This window comes from Falco peregrinus, chromosome 2 (genome assembly GCF_023634155.1).
Source record: "Falco peregrinus isolate bFalPer1 chromosome 2, bFalPer1.pri, whole genome shotgun sequence".
In the NCBI taxonomy this organism is placed as follows: Eukaryota; Metazoa; Chordata; class Aves; order Falconiformes; family Falconidae; genus Falco; species Falco peregrinus.
In genome coordinates this window covers 84,163,957-84,184,429 of record NC_073722.1, presented here as the reverse complement: position 1 = coordinate 84,184,429, position 20,473 = coordinate 84,163,957, and the positions used below count along the sequence as shown (strand labels likewise).

Here is a 20,473-nt window from a genome sequence, read left to right as displayed (position 1 = left end):
TAGGTTTTGTTAGCAGACTACACTCTTGGAAGATAAGCATTTACTAGGTCAGTGATGAAGGGCTGATACAGATACACGTATTTTCAGAAACCAACAATTCAGCCATTTAGTGCCTTTGAAGTGGCTTACATTGCTAATTCAGGATCTTTAAATTCCTGATCTATCACTGGAATAAAATTCTTTAAATACATGAGGAAAATTATGCATTGCATTGTTATGCTCAGTACCCAAAAGTAACTTTTTTTAAAATTTGTGGTTGCTGAACATGTAGTCTAGAAGATAAAGTCTATTTATGATAGCACTGAGATACAAATTATTACAGGTAATTGCCGTCTGAAGTAGCAGTTCTCAGCAAGCACCTAAGAACACAATACCACTGCAGATTTTCTGCCTTCCACAGTATGTGCATGCTCTATTTCCTAGAAACTCCCAGGCATTTAACACATATCTATTATTGTACGGATTTAGGACTCCAGTGAAGGGTGGTTTACTGGAACCTTAAAGATTTTTCCTTGAAGAGTTAGTCACCTTCTGCTTCGTGGAGTGGGAGGATACAGCTTTCTTTTAATTTCCAGTCACGGTATGCATCACTCTCAGCTGCTCTGAGGGGGGAAAATGGACTGCAAGCCATAGCTTAATATTAGGAAAAGGCAAAGAGAAGGCAGCCTGCCCACATCACATACCAGAAAAGAATTAAATGCAACTAAAAATAACTGTATCGCAACTTTTTACTACTTTTTGTCTCATAATAGTCTCCCAAAATCGCGCGTTATGATTTCTTGTTCGAATATGCCTGGCAGCACTGCTTCCAGGCCCTTCCAAGGGCGGGAATTCCCTTGCAGGTGCCTGCGGTACGGTTCAGACCTCTCAGTTCCCCGAAGCCGATCCTTTCTCTTTTGGGGCGCCCCCTCGGACCTGTACGCGGCCACACTCCGCTCAGTCGTACCTTCCTGACCCCTCTGTCACGCCGCTCCGCTAAGGGGAGCGCTGCCGCCCGCCGCTGAGGCGTTTACCTCAGGAGGGTGAACGACCCCGCCGTGACGTCAGCGGCGCGAGGAGCGCGCCCCCAGGGGACGGCTGCCGCACCCGCCCGCCCCTTCCCCGCATGCGCGGCGCGGCCCGCGGTTGCCGTGACATCGGGCGGGCGCGGCAGGGCAGCGGGGGTGGCGGCGCGGCCCGCCCGCAGCGCCCGGCCCAGCGGGGGACGGAGCGAGCCGGCGCGGGGTAGGCGGCCCCGGCGCGGGGTAGGCGGCCCCGGCGCGGGCGGCCCTCGGCAGCGAGCGAGGAGCAGTCGGGGAGGTCTCGGGGCGTCGCCGGGCCGCTGCGGGGATGAAGGACCGGCTGGCCGACCTGGCAGAGGTGAGGGCTCGGGCCCCGGGCGGGTGGGAACGGCGGGGCGGGTGCAGGGAGCGCGGAGGCTCCGGGGGGGGGGGCGGGAGGTGACGAGGGCGGCGGCGGGCGGGGGCCGGGGCTGCGCGGCGCCATGCCCGGGCCGGAGCGCGGCGCTTGCCCGGCGGGCGAGGGGCGGCCCCTTTCCTCCCTCCCGCGGCGGGCGCGGCCCGGCCGGGACCTGGCGGCGCCCGGGGCTCCCGCCGCGGCTCCCCCCCGCCGCCAGTACCGGCCCGCGGGGCCGGCGCGCGCCCTGCCGAGCGGCCCGTGGCGTGGCGCAGTGCGCGAGCTTCCGCGAGCGCGGCCCCGGGCAAGATGGCAGCGGGGGCGGCTCCGGCCCGGCCCTGCGCGCGGCGCAGCGTCACGCGGGGGGTTCGGCCTCGTGCGTCGGCCCCGAAAAGACGCGGGAAGGGAGAGCGCGCGGCAGCGCCGGGCCCCCTCGCGCGCGGCTGTGCCGGTCCCGCCCAGGAGCTGCGGCGCGGGGTGCGGGGACCGGCGGCCTGCGCGGGCCTCCCCGATGGATGGGTGGGCGTCCGGAACGTGTGCTCGGCGTCAGACCGCCGTGTCTTGACCAGGAAAGAAGTTCTGGAGTTACGGGGGGAAAGGGAACTTCTCCCAGGGGTACCGCTTCCCTCTTCCTGGCCGTGGACGTGGCCGGGCTGGGGGGGTATGTGCCGCGGCGGTGCACGCCTCCCAGAAGCAGGAAGCAGCAAACGGAGGTCTGAATTCGCTTTTTCATTTACAAACCTAAACCTGTAGGCCTCGTTGTGACTGAAGTGAAGCAGCATTGGTCTGTTGTATGGGGTTGTGAATTAAAAACAAAAAACCCAAACCCTACTCCCCCCTTAGACATTGTTAAAAATTTTTAAAGTAGCGGTACATAGGGATTTTTAAAGCGGCTTTAGTATTCAAAAAGATTACCATGCTGCAGCAAGCTACTTTACCTTAAACATTCCTGCAGCAAGAGACTTCTTTAAACACGACACTCAGTATTGCTGAAGTGCTTCGTATGTTCATCACCAGTATTTTCACTGTCTGTACAATTAACAAATAGCTTAGAGACTTAAAACTTCAAAGTTTTCTTCTAACTAGAAGAAAATATTTAAACATCAAATGAAGGTAGGAGTTACTAATGATCCGGCCTATGTTTCATCACTGAAAAGTGTGTAGTTGACGTGACGTTTTGACAAGTTGCATACCTGCGGGTGATGGCATCGGTAAAACTTGATTTCCACAGGGAACTTGTAGAAGCAGCAACTTCCATCTTCATCTGAAATATCAAAAAAGATCATGTTTTTGTGAAGTCATTTTCCTTTACTAGCACTTGTAGAAGCAGCAACTTCCATCTTCATCTGAAATATCAAAAAAGATCATGTTTTTGTGAAGTCATTTTCCTTTACTAGCACTTGTAGAAGCAGCAACTTCCATCTTCATCTGAAATATCAAAAAAGATCATGTTTTTGTGAAGTCATTTTCCTTTACTAGCATAAATGCTTTGAACAGTGATCCTTCATCATACATGGGTAAGATTGCTTTGAAAAGGAATAAATAATCTGGGAGAAATAATGTATTAATATTTATTTGCCTGTTTTCCAAACTGTTTCAGTTTGATTAGCATGGTTCCATTGTACTTTATTTGCCTGTATCATGAAGCGAAGAGCCAAGCATATATATATATATATATACATGTTGTGGTTTTTAAACATGCTTGTGCCTGCAAAACTCAGGAATGACCATGCCTTGCCTCTTTCCCTTAATGTAAGAATTCCCTTCTTTCTTTGGTTCTACCTTAAATGTGAAATCCATCCACCTCATTTCCCCTAAAGACCCAATGTGGTATACAGTTAGTTTAAGAGATGCTAGTACTTTAGCTGCTACTACACTGACCTGTTTTAACTAAATACTGTATTCCTTTTAGCGGAAAAGTTCATTTAGCATGTCCTCATTTGTCTATTCCTGGATTTTATTTGACAGCAAGCGAACTATTTTGTCATTAAAAGTTGTAGCTTTTTCATACTTCTCATAGATTTCCCTTTATAGAGAAGGATAAAAGTTACTTATCAAGTTTTGTGTTTCATTAACATAAAATCATAACTTTTAGATACTTCTGTTAATACACTGTATTTAGGCAGTTAAACAGTACTCAAACAGTTGCTGGAGAAAGAAATCGAAGACATGCAGATGATACAGCCTTCAGATGATGTTGCTGCTGCTTATTTTCTAGCTAGAAAACATCTTGCATGTGCTTTTTCAGAGGATAGCATCTGCAATTGTACTTGTCCACTTCTAGGGGATTATTTTAATGTCACTCTTAAGTTATTCTAATCGGGGCAAAATTAACTTCTTTCAGCTGTTTGAATTACCCTTTAATATGGTTAACTGTGCAATCGGTCAAATCCCAGACTGGTTTTAGTTATTTTGAGCATAAATGAGTGTAAGATTAAAAGAAGAATAAAAGGTCCTCTCTGATCCAGTATGTTGTTTTCAGCAGTGAATAGGAGGTATTTAGGGAAGAAAAAAAAAATCAACAGAGCAAGTATATAGCAATGACTGTAAAATATTCTCCTAGCATTCGGTGGTTTGCTGTTCATGGGTGCAAGTCCGTCTTAAAATGGCTTAAGAAGAGCTGTAGGATCTGTGTTCAGACACTCAGTTCAGCACTTCTGGCTAGTGTCAGATATTGGAAACTGATGTCCTTTTAAAGGTCTGTTAATAAAACTCATTCAGGCTTCTTTCTTATTGTTAAATCATTTAAAAACCAGGTAAAGATGTAAACCTACACATGCACGATGTTTTAGATCTCGAGTTTGGGCTGCGTTGTTCCTGTGGCTCAAAAATTACCGTCTTGTTCTATGCTGAAATGGATGCAGAGCTGTCTGGTGAAATCAGTTTTTCTTGTTTGATTGGTTAATCATTTTCAATACGTGCTTTTTGTATTTCTTTATTCTTGGGTGTTTCTGAGGATGTCATAGGCATAACATTTGAAAATACGCTTTTATATGCTTTTTCTTTTTGTAACATAAGGACCTGTAACTTCTACAGAACTACATTTTTCATAAACTGTTTCTTGGGCGTTCACTTAGTGCCCCCAGAACGGTTTATGAATGAGTGAAGAACCACAAAGTCAAAAAAGTTAAAATTGGTAGAATTGGGGGGGTTGTGGAAAAAAATGCAAAAAAAAATGCAAAAAAACCTTCTGAGAAGGAGGAAAACATTACTGAGTTCTTCTTCTCCTCCTCCCCTCCCCAAGTTAACCTCTTAGTTAGTCTTTGTTCAGACATGGAATTTACTGAAGATGAGCTGTATGTTTTCCACGTCGTAACAACGTAAAGTGATTTCTTGAAGGTGGTTACCATATGACGTTTCTCTGGCTGTACAGTAATGCTGCTAAATGCACGTTAATGATTGACCTGCTGCAGCTGCCTGACAGATCTCCTCGGCTACTCTAATATAAAAGAATTTCTGGAAACACTGATGGTGTAAGGAGAAACCAACACTCTGCAACCTGCTCCTTGCGGTGATGGCTGTCAGTTATTACTGTTGCAGCCTGCCGAGGGATACACGTTATCTGTGCTGAGAAGTAACTAACGTTGAGTGGAATTTCAAGGGAGAGAAATAGGCATGGTTTTAGTCAAAAGCTGTTTTCAGTTTCAAAGGTCAGTAATTAATTTGGTAATATATCTCAAGCTAGACTTTGTTTCTGCACTTCTCTGAGATACGGGGAATGTCAGAAGTTTCATGAACCATCAGGGGTAGCTCCTACTTGGAGCTGAGAACTGATATTGTCTGAATATCTGGATTCTGTCATATAAAAAAAACTTCTGAGGGAACTTTATAAATAGTGTATAAATATCTATGGAGTCGTATGGCCCAGGCTTTCAGTCCCAAGGTCAAGGTATGAGCTGCAAACAGACCCTTAGATGGCTCTGGTTGTTGGCACTGCTTAGATTGGGGAGGTAAGGTCTAGGAGAAACAATTTGTTTCTGCTGAACTTGATGATAAAAGCCAGTTCTTGGTTGAATTGTGTGCTTGTCAAATGAAGGTGCATTACTGAAGTTGAACAGTTAGCAAATAAGATGTATTTTATTTAGGTAAGTGATGATTCAAGAACATAGAGAACAGAGGCTGACCAGTCTCAGGCGCCTCAAGCGCTGATGTCCAAAGTAGGCTGTCCATAAACCCTGCAACGATCAGCAGACAGCACGTTGATCTGTCAGGGGTGGCATTGCAACCAAATGTGAAATTGAAATGAAACAGACTGCAGTGTAGGCAATCATGACTGTTTCCTTCCAGCCTAGCATCTGTAAAGGGGAATTCAGAGCAAGATATTTTTTTTTCTTTATCTTTCATTAAGTTTCACTCAGGTGTTTAATATTTTACTTAGAACATTTGACCAAACTAAAAGCTGACATGCTGAATTTCTTAGCTGGTACTATTTTTTTTTTATTATTATTTTTAGTTCAATTAACTAAATGTAGGATGTGGTAATAAACAATCAGAAAAACTATTCTCTACTCAGTACATGTCAGCAGAAGGTGTTCCGATGAAATTAAATGTCTTTAAACTGTAGCTCATTCTTATATGTTAACTTGCAACTGGTAACTTTGTAGCACTGTGGTTTGAGGAATGGGTAAAAGTGGGGTGACTTCATGTGCTCACAGACTTCGTCACATACTTGTATTAACAAAACTGTTAATTGATCAAAATCCCTAAGGAGAGATTATTTAATACTGAGCTCTAGCAATCATCTCCCCAAAATGAGTAACTACAAAAAGTCATTAATGACAGACGGCACTACGAGTGATTGGAGGGTGGCCCAGGAGCGCAGTGACATATAAATTCCTGTTTCATCTGGGGCATTATGGCTTCCCCTGAGCATAAACACCGGGTAGGTCCTGACATGCGTATTGTCAAAGGGCTTTGTGCGCTCCCTGAATTTGCAGTAAAGGAACTGTCACAAAGTATAAGTAATGTTCCTTGAAATTTGCGGCATTCTTAGATTTTGGTGCCTAGATCTTCATTGAGTATGACCTTTGTTATTAGATAATAGCAGTGTTTGACATAGAATTAAATTGCAGAATTGTCATGCAAATAATATACATCTCGTCTAATTTAATGAAGCCAGAAACAAAGGGCTTATTGGGTAATAGGATTAGGGTCTAGGAGCAGAAAGTGGGTGATAGAACATCAAAGGCAGAGGGGCTTGTAAGAAAAAAAAGGCATCTTGGACAAGACAGTCCCTTAATAATACTTGTCTTGTAGTTTGTTTTTTCTAACAGATAACTCACTGACTAGATGGTAGAATAGTATTTTGTTCCAATTTTGATTTAATGCAGTTCAGACAGTCTGCAGTCGGGACTAGAGAACATGGGAGCTGGAACTCTTTGCCTTTATGTGATGCATGCTGATTCTCTTTTCCCTTGATAAAATTTGAATTTCTGTTACTGTCAAGATCTGAAGATGCTGCTGGACTAGCTCAAGGGTTAGGGAAGTGTCACTCGGAAGTATTGGGCCATGTGCCCTGGAGGTGTGTGAGCCCTGTCAGCTTGAGCTTCTGCCTCCTGGGCTGCTTTCTGAGGGTGTAGCAATTATGTAGTGGATGTGTAGTTTAGTGCAGCTAATTATGCCTAAACTGGTCTGGAATGGCAGCCTTGAAAACACCCAAGGGCGAAACCAGTAAGCCGATGTTGATAGCTTTTTGTTGTAGCTTTCATTAGATGTCTTAAGGCGACTCCGACACCCCCTTGTTGCTTCTTTGACAGGGTTTGATGATGTCTTGGTTAACCTGATGTTACTTTCAGTTCACGTGGGATTCACTGTGGAAGTATCTTTATGCTGTGAGAGATTATTTACATGTCAAATTGTATTTTAATAATTCTTATGATAGGTAATGAAAACTGTGACATCGCTTACAGACTGGTTCTGTCCTGTCCTGAGGTTGTTTAGAGGAGTACATGCCTTAACATTCATAATTTCATGGTAGTCAGGTGACTTTCTTTGACCTCTGTTTGTTTTTAGAGTAGTCCTCACTTTTTTGTATTTGCAGGCTGTTGGCAAAAATGTGTAGGCAGTAGCAATGCAGAAGAAGTCTTTGTTTTGGAACAGTATCCTGAGTTTTATTTCACAGATTTGTTTTGTTGACTTTTACAGTATAAAGGAACCGAGGATGGGGAGACAGTTATTGTTGAAAAAGACCATTTTATGGATGACTTTTTCCAACAGGTAAAGTTACAGTTTTCACCGTGCATTAAAGACTTCCAGTTTTCTCTTCATGCCTTTCAATTTTTGTAGTTAGGTTTAATGATTCGTCTACACACACCCCACCCCACCAGCCTGAATGCTTTGCAGTGGTATGACAAATCAAATGTCAGTAATGCCTGCGTTTGTTCATTTCTGGGTATTTTCTGTCTTTACTGCATGGAAGTGTTTTTAACTCCGTGTTCACAAGGAATTTGCTTAGAGAATTTTAAAATCTTTTTTATTAGGAATAGTAGCACTTAAGATTTTGGCCATGCAGAATAGATTTACTATTAAGAATACCGTGTTTTTCTTAAGGAGGAAAAAGCAAGCTGTTTAAATGCCAACATTTCTGCAGAGTTTTCTGTAAGATACTTAACAAATCTTGCAATGGAATTTTTATTTGTTTAGGTTGTTGCCCTGTTTACATGTTTACATGGCCGTATTTCTCTTCCTCTAGGTTGAGGAACTTAGAAATAATATTGCAAAAATAGCACAAAATGTGGAAGAAGTGAAGAAGCAGCACAGCATTATCCTGTCGGCACCAAATCCTGAAGGAAGTGAGTTACTGCTTTTTTTGACTTCAGATATGTGTGGCTGGATATTCCGAAATAATTCTTGTAATTGTTTTAGCAGTCTATAGGAATGGAATTTCAGGTGTTCAGAATGCAAAATGTAACACAATTTATTTAAATATTTCCGTATTTAGTATTGAATTAATATTTTAATTTGCTTACTTTTACCTTTTTGAAGTCTCGCTTGTATAAAAACATTCTCAGAATATTTGTTGCATTGTCCAAACCTTTGCTAGACCAAAACTCAGTTTAGTACAGTATCGTGGAAGTGATTGTCTTCAGAAACTTAAGAGACTATTTGCAGTTCTTATAATTAGTGAAAATGTTGAAGTTGTCAACTGAAGCTCATACAGTAAAGCCATCATCTTTTTATTCAGCAGGGGCAAGATCCTGTCTTAACACTAATGCTACAGTCAGCTGCTACAGTGGCAGTGAGCGTTCCGCACTGGAGCCCTATTTTTAGAGGCTGTAACCCCAAAGCTGAAAGTCAGGATGTGCTTTCTGAACAGCAAACTCAAAAGTTTAGGGAACTTAGCCAGAAGCATGGAACCTTCTCTGTTCTCAACACTTCGTGTTTCAAAGCATGTCTGGATTTGGGGGCAGGGTTTAAGGAAAAGGGAAGAAAAGTTGCTGAGATACTTTTGTGGGGTGTTGCAATGCTAGCTTGACATTTATCTTGTTGATTAAAAAACTGAAGTGCTTCTTTTCCCCCCTGTTTTCTTTGTTTATGAATGTTTGTATTCTTAACAATGATTTTGCAGACCGCTTTTTGTCTTAACAGTCATAGAGCCAGTGAATCTCAGGTATAATATGGGTTCATCTGAATGTTCAAAATCTGTGATCTCAGCTTATTTATCAGCTTGTGTTTGTGCTAAAAAACGTGCACAGTAATGCATCTGAATTGTGTAGGAACACGATGTTACTTACAAGTGAGCAATGTCTGCTCTTGTTAATCTAGCGTCCTCGGTAAACCTTATAATAGATCTAGCCAAGTTCTTCATGAACAGTTCTATGTATAGTATTCAAAAATATAGGTGGTGCGTGGTACGGTTAATAAAGGTAAAAGCTATGAGTCTGAGAGACAGAACTAAAAAAAGTGAGCCAGATCTGTATTTTCACTTGATAAACTTCAGTGAACTTTCATTTTGATCAGCAAATGAATATTAGCCTGGAAGTGTTGTGTTAAGGAAAAAAGTGGAATATTTTATGAGCTGGTTTTTAGTTGGTGACTTGGTAGTAACGTTTCCCAGGTGTGAGGGCCTGACACAAAAAGCAGGAATCGGGTAGTGTGCTGTTGTAAAAGTCATATTTAAAGTACACGGGGAGTATAATAAACTTCTCTGCATGGTTGCATTGAATACAGTTATGAGACTGCAAGGTAGAGTTGTAGATGGTTGCAGGCTTACTATTACCAACAACTAACTGTTCTAAAAAAAAAATATATATATTTTTTAGGAACAAAGGAAGAACTTGAAGAATTAAATGAGGAAATAAAGAAGATTGCTAATAAAATCCGAGCCAGGTTAAAGGGTAGGTTGTGAAGAGAAATAAAACTACTGTCACCTGTAATGATTCAGGATGGTAGCAGTGTTACAAACTTAATGCATTGCAGATGAACTTTTAAACTTTAAAAGCTGAATTCTGTTTGTATAAACTGTATTGTACAGCTAAAAAAAAGACACCCACTTCCCTGCCAGCTAACGTACAGCCCATGTCAGTAACGGTATCATCTTCTACTTATTCCTCCTTGGCAAGCTTCACCATTGATAAATGCCAGGTCTCAGCACAACCTAATTTGTGGAGCAGGACAAAGAGCTTGCTTGCCTTCAGAATTAACCTAGAAAATTACAATGGGAAGTAATTCCTTTGTGTATAAATGTATTCTGCAACTGAAAAGCTGGTTTTTGGTCATGATGTTCTGGAAGAAGATTAACTGCAAAAAGGCAGTCTCCATGGCATGTGTCTACAAAGGGAATTGCTCTGGAGCACCTATTGTATTTAAATTCAGACTACCTAATTTTGCTGTGGCTTTCTGTTGTATGTCTTAATTGTTTAGCATAGGTTTTGAAATACATTGAGTGTTTCAATGTGACTATATGTCAATTACTATATGCTCTCGTCTTTCATAAACACTGGGGTATGGTGTTTGTTTAAACTGTAAGAGCAGCCTGTTTTGATACACCTTTTGAAATTTTTCCAGAGTAATAGGCAATAGTGTGACTCTGTTAACACACAATAACTACTCCAATAATCTTTAAGATCTGCACGAATTGTTGAAATTATTTTAGGGGTGTTTTGTGTGTGTGTGTACATACATATATATATATATATATGTATCACTGCCACCCCCTCCTCCCCCTGAAATGTTAAATGTGTCTCTGGGGAGCTAGTACATGAAAAAAGTAGTAATTGATAGTATTTACAAAGTAACTGGGCTAAGCTACAGTATTTAATAATTATACTGAACCTTGACTCATAATACTCTTTTTTGTTCTTAGCTATTGAACAAAGTTTTGATCAGGGTGAGAATGCTAATCGGACGTCAGTGGACCTCAGGATTAGAAAAACACAGGTATGATCACTTAAGTTTAAAGAAAATGAAAGGATTCTAGTAAAACAGAGAATGAGTTTCACTTTTTCTGAAATACTGTCAGAACCTCATGTTCCGTTTTGTTGGAATGCAAATACCGCTTTCAGTTGTGCAGTAGTGTTTGCTATATAAAAAGAAAATAAATGTTTTTGTTCCATATTTTTAAATCCTCAAAAAACAGCACTCTGTATTAGCTCACAAGTTTGTGGAGGTCATGACTGAATACAACGAGACCCAAACTCTTTTTCGAGAACGCAGCAAATGTCGGATACAGAGACAATTGGAGATAAGTAAGTTACCTGAATACACTTTTTTTTTTTTTAATTAAGATTGTGTTAGTACCACCTTGTTTCTTACTGCTTAAACTTGGTACAGAGCATCGTACATCTTGGACATCTTGAAACGTGAGAGAAAAGAATCAGTTTTATTGGATGGCATAAACTCTTTGTTACTACTCTTCAGAACAGCTGTAAGGAAAATAGAGACAACTTGCTAAATATGTTATGTTGAAAATTATTAAAGAAAATATCTTTTTCCTTTGTTTCATTTTTTCTGATGTTGCAACTTTAAATGAAACATTAAAAAAAGCTGTGTTGTGAAGACAGCAAGTGTTATTAAAAGCCATTCCAAAATTAACATGCTAAACAGGACGTCTCTTTTTATGCTATGCTATTTTTGTCAATAAGAACACGTTAAATTCATCTGACAAAGTCAGTGCTGCTGCTTTATGTGCTCTTTTTAAGTATTTGTTGACTGACTCACATCTGACTTAATTAACCATTGATTATTAAAAGGAGTATTCAGAAAGGTACCTGACTACTCTGAACCACAGCTTCTGCCTTGGAAGGTGCCTAAAAACATCCATAACACCTTGCACCTAGAAATACCCTTTTTAAATGTCTTCTGTAAAAGCAAGTATATACATTCCTGAAATAAGAAATGCAAACAGAAAAGTTGGCAAATTATAAGATGACTTTCATGGGCTTTTCAAATTTGTCATAAGCCTGTCATGCTAATGGTTCAGTTCAGCATTTCAGTGAGGTTTTATCAGTCCAGTTAAGTTCTTCTTTACCTATATGTTTGAGGGAAGGGACCCTGTAAGTCAGGTCATTTGAAATTAGTGTTGCTATAACCCAGTTAAAGCCTTCAGTTTTTCCTCGGCACTAGAAACTTTAAAGCAGGTTTTGCAGCATTCTTTGGTATTAACATCAAAAGTAGTATTCAAACTGTAACTTTCATCTGATAGGACAGAGTTGTATAAGTTATTACAAATACTCAACTTATTTTACATGTGAAGAACAGAGATTTTACAAGTAATCTTTAAAACTGTACAGTACAAATCACTTGCATGTATTGTGGAACTCATAATGCTTGCATTTGTCCTACCAGCATCATCAATAGGATTCTGTTTGCTTAAACGTGCAATAATAAGCTACATCAATTGTTAGATGTGCTATGAAAAGTAGAAGTGAAGGGATGCAAGAAGATGGGTAATCATCTTCTCTATGTGGAATATGAATGCAATCTTGTGTTGGCAAAACCAAGTTTCTGTAAAGATTTTATTGCCCACACAGTGGTGGGGAGTAACTGAATTGGGTGCCAGTGTGACATGATTGAATAAGTAAATACTGAACGTTATATACATACTCTGCATTTGAAGTTCTTCCTTCTGAAAAACACTTTGCTTTAGAAGGCTCCTATGTGCATCGTAAATGTTTCCGATAAAACTATTCAGTTTGACCAAAATGAACAAACCCCTGCCACTAACCAGGATTTCCTTGTTGTAGCTTTGAATCTGCATTTGCTTTCTGACTATTAGTTGATATTTTCTGGTGTTTTCATATGATAAATGGCACTTGGTAATGTCTAAAAGCTACATTGTTTTGTCCTGAAAAACACTCAGTAGAAGAGTTTTTTCTTCGAGTTGTCATCCTTCTGGTATGGTTAAGTTTTATGTTCAATAATAAGTGATGTTATGTGAAGTACTTTGTTTTTATCCTAGCTGGAAAGACCACCACTGATGAGGAACTGGAAGAAATGTTAGAGAGTGGTAATCCTTCAATCTTCACTTCTGATGTATGTATTTCTGGTCCAGTTATGTCTCTTCTCTCTTCAGCTGCTTCTGCTATTTAGAAGTGTGTCAGCACATACTTACTTACGTCTGTATTTTTTTTTCATTCTCACAAAGATTATATCAGACTCTCAAATAACTAGGCAAGCTCTGAATGAAATAGAGTCACGTCACAAGGATATTATGAAACTGGAATCTAGCATACGGGAACTACATGAAATGTTTATAGACATGGCGATGTTTGTTGAGACTCAGGTAAGTGAACAAATTCGAACACATTTATGTAAGTGGGATTTTTGTTTCCCCCCGTTCTTCCTTTTCAAAATATGCAGAAACAATCGCTTATATTCAGATAATACAGGCTTACCTTGGGTTTGGCTGTGATTAGAATATATGAAGGTTAATCACTAAAGGTCTCTTTATTTTATTGTAGACAAAGGTAGTCTAGATGTACTCTGATACGAATAAAACTGAACATAGACTTTCTTTCCAGCTGGTGCACTTACAATGTAAACATGTTGAAGAAACTAGTAATATGCTTTAAGATTTTGTGCATGTTTTAAGAACAACTCTCTCCCAGAATGTTGGCCAATACCTCAGGAATATGGGAGTCTCACAGGCATGGAAAAGGGCTACTGTGCTAGAGTAAGATGTGCATCAGCAAGGATGTATGCAACGTGTGTAAGTGTATACAAAGGTGTGACTACTGTTACATTGTGACTGTAAAGGCATTGACAGGTCACTCGGGTTGTCTTTTATAGGTTCATAAGCTCGCTTGAAATTTACATAAATTTGTTCTATTTGTAGTCTTTATATACCAGTTATCTAATAAAAATATTTTTAACTTCTGTTCTTAAAGTTCTTTGACTTATGCTGGAAAGCGAAAAGAATAATGTTCAGGCGAGAAGCTTGCCAGAAAAGGACTATTTTATTTTTGTATTGGTTTTTTTTCTGGAAGTCTTGTGAAGTTTTCATATTAAATATATAACCAAGGCAAATCGGTAGCAGTTTTCTTTTGAATTAAAGTGAACAAAATTACTTGTGTATCATTCTTTAACACTTTGCTGTTTACTGCTGCTTATTATTTCTTCTGATGGACAGAAACGCAGGTAATAAACTTACTGTAATTTTTCACCAATCCTCCATTTCGTTACCAAATTTCATTCATCATAGTTACTTTGAATTTGTTACGTATTTACATTTGAAACCTTCAGTTCTGAGGATTTTGAAGTTGCTATTATATGTGTGCATTTTCTTAGATAACTTTTGAACTTTGTGTCAAAATTGTCAATACCCTTTTCCACTTCCAGACACGTCAGGGATTTCTGATCTCTTTAGTATATCAGTTTTAGTTTTGGTGGTTAAAACATGCCTCATATTCAGAGGTATGTTTTCAGATGTTCGCTATTTGTTTCTGCAAAAGGGAGAAATACGCCTGCCCTGCCCGTGTATGTTCCTTGTTTGCTTAGAACTTTGAGCCCTTGCTTTTCATTCTTTTTCCTTTACACGTTAAAGCAGAAAAAATGTCAGCCACTAATACGTACATTATTCACTTGTTTAAAATAATTGTTAGTGTTCTGTAGTATCCTTCTCTTAGGTTCATTAAACAGGGATCTGTGATTCCAATAATATTTTTTTAATTCATTTCCTTTTAAGGGTGAAATGGTCAACAACATAGAGAAGAATGTGATGAACGCATCAGATTACGTGGAACATGCAAAAGAAGAGACAAAAAAAGCAGTTAAATATCAAAGTAAAGCACGAAGGGTATGCTGTCTTTCTGTAATTGTGTCAGTATGTTAATTTAGCACAGTATGAAGCAACCTTCAATTTCAGTTGAATTTTTCTTGTTGTATTTAGTCCTTCAGGGTTGGATTGATACATGCCTTTTATTTTTTTGTAGCTGTGATATTTAAAATCAGATTTTAAAATGTTACAAATTAGTATGTGAGAGGAAGATTTACCAAAGGATTTTACAAACACACAACAACAAAAAAAATCTACATATAGATAACATGCCTGTTACATTAAGTAGGTTCTTTTGACACTTAAATAATTTTTCAAATGTATTTGTAAATGATGATTTTCTCATCTTTGATAACTATATAGGTCCTAATCACAATAATTTATATGTAAGCACTTAAAAGTGTTTAACCTTTTGTACACAAAAGTATGCAGATAAATCGGTCTTAATTTGAGAATACTCTAGGCTTCAATAAAAATTAGTGTGGAACTAACAACTGTTTTAAAAATTGAAAGTAATTGCAAGTCTCAGTGTACTTAATATTAAAATAATACCTTGTTTTTTTGACAGAAAATGTGGATAATTATCATTGTGTCATTGGTGTCAATTGCCTTAATTGCTCTAATTATTGGTTTGTCTGTTGGTATTCGGTGATGCTTGGATAACCTCAGCATGCATGACTTCCTGCCACTGTGGCAGTAAGTAACTAATCAACTAATTTTTCTCTTGTTTTGCTGCGGTAGCTTATGTTGTTGTACTAACCCTTAATATCTACAGTTAGTACAGGCAGGGGGTAGGGGGTAGGCTTGAGCCGCACGGGTGGATCTTCTCTGTCTCTGCATACTCCAGAACAGCACTCTGCATGTGAATATTGAAAGCTGACATCTGGTGGTAAGCTGCTGAATTTGCAGAATGCAATTACTATGTCAGACTCCAACAAAAGAAGGAAACAAGGCCAAAAAATCCAATTATTGCCTCACAGTCCCATGATTATTATTTTTTTAACACTAAAAGTTCACACCAGGAAACAAATCTTCAGTAAGATAGGGAATACTGGTTACACTTGGAACGTTATCAAGTGGGCTTTTCTATGGTTTTGAGTTCTCATAAAAGCAGAAGAATACAAACACAAAGTTGGCGATTATGCTTTGCAGAGCATCCTAAAACTTCTGACTTTAAAACTGTTTATTAATACTAGACTAAGTGAAACACTGGGAAATAGCAATGTATTTGTAAAAGCAGTCTGCAGATTCCAACTGGAATTTTAGGAGATAAGTTTGAGAATTCTTTCAGTCTTGAGATTTTCGCTGTACTAATCTACCGTTTCTTGTAAATATAACACCTAGCCAGGCTATGTAGAAAATAGCAGTTAAGTCTTCTGAGTCCAAGAGAAAATAGACAGATGTGGTATCTTAAAACTAAATACGAAGCGCTATGAGAGGGATGTCATTTTAGGCAGCTAATCAGGAATTCAGTTTTCTGTACTAACAATCTTATATCAAAGTTTTTTGATCTTACAGTTTCTTCTCTGGGTTATGGGCAGATAACAGGATTTACTGTATCATTGCTTATAGTCAGAAATACGTAACCTAATGTCAGACTTAGGTGCATTTATGTAGAACCTGTCTCTCTGTGGTTTTGTTGGGTTTTTTTCCTTGCGACTCTTCTGAGCTATTACCTACACCATATTCTTACTGACTTTTTATTGAATTCTAAGTGTGTAATCGTGAAGGTTTGAGCAGGCTACAAATATTTATCCAAGGAGGGTGGCAGTACAGTAAGCAATGTTGCTGCACTTAGACTTGTTAAGTATATGTTCGCTATTGCAACTGTTTCAATGTGTAACTACATTTACAGAAATTGGGTACAGCAGTAACAATTACTCAGTGAAACAAAATACAAAAATGTTACACAGATAGCTCCATCTTGTAACTATGGGTACATGTGTGTTAGAAAAGAAAGACTAATGAAAGGAAATTGTGGCAGTAAGCATTCTTGAGAAGGAAAATCCAAACACTCAGATGGAGTGTCAGTATTAATTTTCTGTAGATCTGCATGTATTTAAACCGTTCTGTATCTGACAAGGTATTTAAATCTCAACTATTCTCTCTTTCTTTGCAGAAATTGATGTTCATAATTATATGTGTAACTGTATTGCTTCTGATACTTGGAATTATCCTAGCAACAACACTATCATAGCAAGCACATTCCAAGAGTTACGAACCTTCAGAAACTCCAAAATACACCTTGAGTAAAACCAAACCTTTTTTAATAAATGATGCCTTATGCCGCCCCATGATGATGACCTATCACTAATGGTTAAAAAAGAAAAAATCACTTGATGTTTACTCGTAAATGAAGATCAGAATGTATTAGGATATGTATGGATTTTCATTTCAAACTGTATGTTTGTAAGGCTGAAACTTGCTTTTTAATTGTTCTGATGTAACTTGGGATTTTTTTCATATCTCAGTGTTACAAACAGTTTAAATATGGAATTGAGAGACAATACTGAGTTTTGACTGTTTGGCTTTTTTTCCTACTGCTAATACAATCCTAATCATGAATTTTAATACCTTACCAGTGCTGCTTTTGTTAGCACTCTTTTGAACATTTTTATGAGATGTAGCCTTGTCTTCAAGTGTATTATTTTGTCACCTTAACCTATCTACGCTTTATACTTATTTTCTCCAACAAGTGCTAAAATATTTTATTCTGAAAAGACTACTTATTTAACTGTCTGCCTATTGCATTGCACTTGAGAAGAAAAAAAAAGAAAAAAGCTTTTTTACACTTTCCAGGTTGATTACTTCTGTCAATATGACTAAGGTTTAATTGCTTTAAATATTTCCTTACCTTTGTAATAAAAGTTAAGTTGCAGTGTTTCTGACAAAAGAATGCACGCTGAATTTGAACTTGAGCAGATAATTCTGCAAATAACTCTTGTACAAAGGAAGCCGATAGATCAGTTTAGCCTTATTGTTCATATAAATGTGACAAAACCCATGCTTTTTCTCTATAAAACCAAGTCAAGATTTCTTTGTCAGAGGTTTGCTAATGTTGATATGTGAATATAGCACATGGGGATAAACTCCCTGAGAAAAGTCTGAAATACAATGCAAACTAAGGCACTGATATGTTATGAAATATGTTATGTAACAAGTATGAAGTGTTTTAGTATATACATACCTGTTGTAATGCTAGCTTGCAGGACTTGAAAGCTTGAAAGACTTCCAATGTAACCAAGTAACTGCATTTAATTTTACATGTTATTTTTGTATTTTGTGTAAAATATTTGTAACTTGAGTTTTTGACTTCTCATTGTTTAAGGATATCCCTGTAGATATGTAGATACATTTACACTGTAAGAGAAATTAAGTATGATGTGCGGCCTTAAACTCAGTCTAAAACTACAGTTGACAATGTTTCCTAGTACTCGACTAGAATGTTAACTGCAATAACTTGGTCCTAAAAGGTTAGAATACTTAAACTTAGGGTTTTTTGAAAGTGTCTGAGATCAAAGTTACTCAGTAAACTATAATTCAGTCTGACTTAATGAAATCCAGCAAAGTTTACAATTTATATTGTATGTATGAATATTCCTGTGTTGGTGTCCGAACATGCTGTGAATGTGCTAGAGCTATTCAGATGTCACACATCTTAAAAAAAAAAAAAAATTACTGGTCGTCTTGCAAGTCAGCCATAAAGAAGTAGCTTGAAAAATTTTGGCTTCGTTAGTGAACAGATTTCTTTACCTCTTAAGTCCAGAACACTCATCGATGCTTGTGAGGAAGTTTACTTAAGATTGGTTGCCTTAGTACTCATTCTAGGTAAAATGTATTTTTACTCTATAGTTTTTTTAGATTTTTGTCAGTAAATATTTATACAGATACACAAATTAGACCGGGGGGGGGGGGGGCATCCATTCTGCTGTTTTGACAGCTGGTTGCCTAAAGTGACCCCCAAAATGATCCCATCATGTTGAATTTTATTTATAATGCAATAATTCGCCCATCAAGACCAGATATTTCAATAGGCCACTCCATGGTTTTTACATGTTATATAGCTGCCTGAATGGGTTTGTTTTAGAACAATACAAAACTTGTTTTCCACATGAATTTCTTTGTTCTGTTAATATTGGAGGGGAGTAAATCTCTAACCTATGCACTAATAAATTTATCTAAGCAAATATCTTGTGCCTGTTTTTATATTCATGATGTTATTGTGACCTTTGTGAATATTTCCAGTAAGTGGATGAGGCTGGTGTGTTTTCGCAATGACGTATGGTCAAACAACCGATGCCTAGGTCTTCGAGTAAAGGTAGTGTATTTCCTGAAACTTCTTACCAAAAAAGGTGCAGAGATGATACTGAAGACATTAGTGGGATTGATTTATTTAAACTATGCCCATGGAATTCTGCTTTAGTATTAAACTTGAAAACTATAGGGATTATTTATTTGAATAAAGCCATTCATGTATTCTCAAACATTCCCCATAGAAGTGCATCTTCCACACTGCAGAATTAAAATAGCTTCCTCTTCCCTGCCTACTCCAGAACTGGAGTTTCTGGAACATGTTCAGGGTTCTGCTGTGCAGGTGCTTACTGCAGTCGTTGCCCCTGTGCTGCTGTTCAGACTTGGTTGAGATGGCCACTGACGGCTTTCTGCTGGCACAGCGTTGGGTGGTGGTCTACCAGTGGTGATGCTGGACCTGTCCTCTTGTGGGGAGCTGGCTCCTTCCCACTGCAGCCTGCTGGGAGCTGACAGCCCTGGCAGCCACAAGGGTGAGGGGGGGGGAACAGCTGCCCCCTGTGCCGGGCAGCATGGGGACTGGTGGTGTCTCCTGGGGCCTCTTCTCTTGCATCTTCCTCCTCTACATGTCGTGTATCGAGGTACAGAGCCTTTCATACAGCCAGTGCTCTGGCAAATGTGATGCAAGTGTCAGTGTGCTACTGGGGGGTATTCGTGTGTTGGTTGTGCTCATCTTCTGGGGGGGGGGGGGGGGGGGGGGGGGCGGGTCGAATGCCCAAGGTTTCATTGGCTTTCATCTGAGTCAGTGCTATCTATACAGAAACTGTCATTGCAGCTTTTGTAAGTCTTAACACCAATGGGGCTATCCATGTGGACCACGTGGAAATTGGCCAGCTTATGACTAGCTAAGGTAACTGAGCAATTAGTCTTAGTTTGGCACTTCTTTGTGGTACTGGAAAAATTGGACAGGGGTGGGAATGTTGAGCTTGGCAGTTAAGAAGGCAGGCTTGTCCATAAAGGCAAACCAAAGCTTAAAAAAAAAAAAAAAAAGTAAAAAGTAAAAATCTTTAGTAAAGTAAAAGTATTTTTAAAAATAAAAAAGTGAAAGGATTAAAAGCAAAATCTTAGCGTAAGGAAAAAGTCAAATGGCTGTTGTTAGAAAGAACTGTGCAACCAAAGTGCTCAGATGATTCATAAGCGCAAGTTGCTGCTGCTTCTCGCAGTGGTGCCATACCGCCTGTGGATAAAGCACCAAATCTGAACATAAATGAACTCAACAGAATGAACTAAAGCCATTCCAAAAATTAATCTCTCTCTGTTCTGCTTCTCTGCTTTGTAGTGTAAAACACAGAACAGACGTTTCTTGGCAGTGGGGGATTTGTTTAGCGTAGCACTACATGAGTTTTGATGGATACAAGCCTGATAAATAAAATTTAGAAGACAAGGGGAAAGGAGGGAGCTGCTCTCTATGAGGAAGGATGGTTCTTCCTGTAAAAAAATTACATTGTGAAAGCCCATACCCTTTCAGACACCTGTGCTTAACGTAAATTGAGAGAACAGTTCGGGTGTGCGTTTTGGTTTGGGTGGGGTTTTCTTGGGTTTGGGGGGGGGGGGGCT

General features: G+C 39.3%; 1 protein-coding gene across 6 annotated transcripts; it reads left to right on the top strand.

Moving 5' to 3' along the window:
- The first annotated feature begins 1,103 nt into the window (after positions 1-1,103).
- On the top strand, positions 1,104-18,795 carry STX2 (syntaxin 2). Of its 6 annotated transcripts, XM_055794365.1 has the most exons (12): positions 1,114-1,244; positions 1,278-1,359; positions 7,540-7,611; positions 8,087-8,186; positions 9,657-9,731; positions 10,700-10,773; positions 10,973-11,081; positions 12,794-12,867; positions 12,980-13,117; positions 14,519-14,629; positions 15,177-15,304; positions 16,728-18,795. In XM_055794365.1, exons 2-11 carry the CDS (start codon positions 1,330-1,332, stop codon positions 15,258-15,260), a joined length of 867 nt encoding a protein of 288 aa, XP_055650340.1. In that variant the 5' UTR covers positions 1,114-1,244; positions 1,278-1,329; the 3' UTR covers positions 15,261-15,304; positions 16,728-18,795. The 6 variants fall into 6 exon arrangements, 5 of the variants coding, with proteins under 5 accessions (XP_055650343.1, XP_055650342.1, XP_055650338.1 ...); XM_055794368.1 differs by having other exon boundaries at positions 1,104-1,359; positions 15,177-15,237; XR_008745572.1 differs by lacking the exon at positions 15,177-15,304 and adding an exon at positions 13,443-13,971 and having other exon boundaries at positions 1,106-1,359; positions 16,728-16,829.
- Positions 18,796-20,473: the final 1,678 nt, after the last annotated feature.

Bases quoted from the DNA above. Each gene is read 5' to 3' on its own strand.
- STX2 (XM_055794368.1), top strand. From the start codon at position 1,330: ATGAAGGACCGGCTGGCCGACCTGGCAGAG. The intron at 11,082-12,793 runs GTAAGTTACCTG...TTTTTATCCTAG, and splicing joins ACAGAGACAATTGGAGATAA to CTGGAAAGACCACCACTGAT. The intron at 15,238-16,727 runs GTTTGTCTGTTG...CTTTCTTTGCAG, and splicing joins CTTAATTGCTCTAATTATTG to AAATTGATGTTCATAATTAT.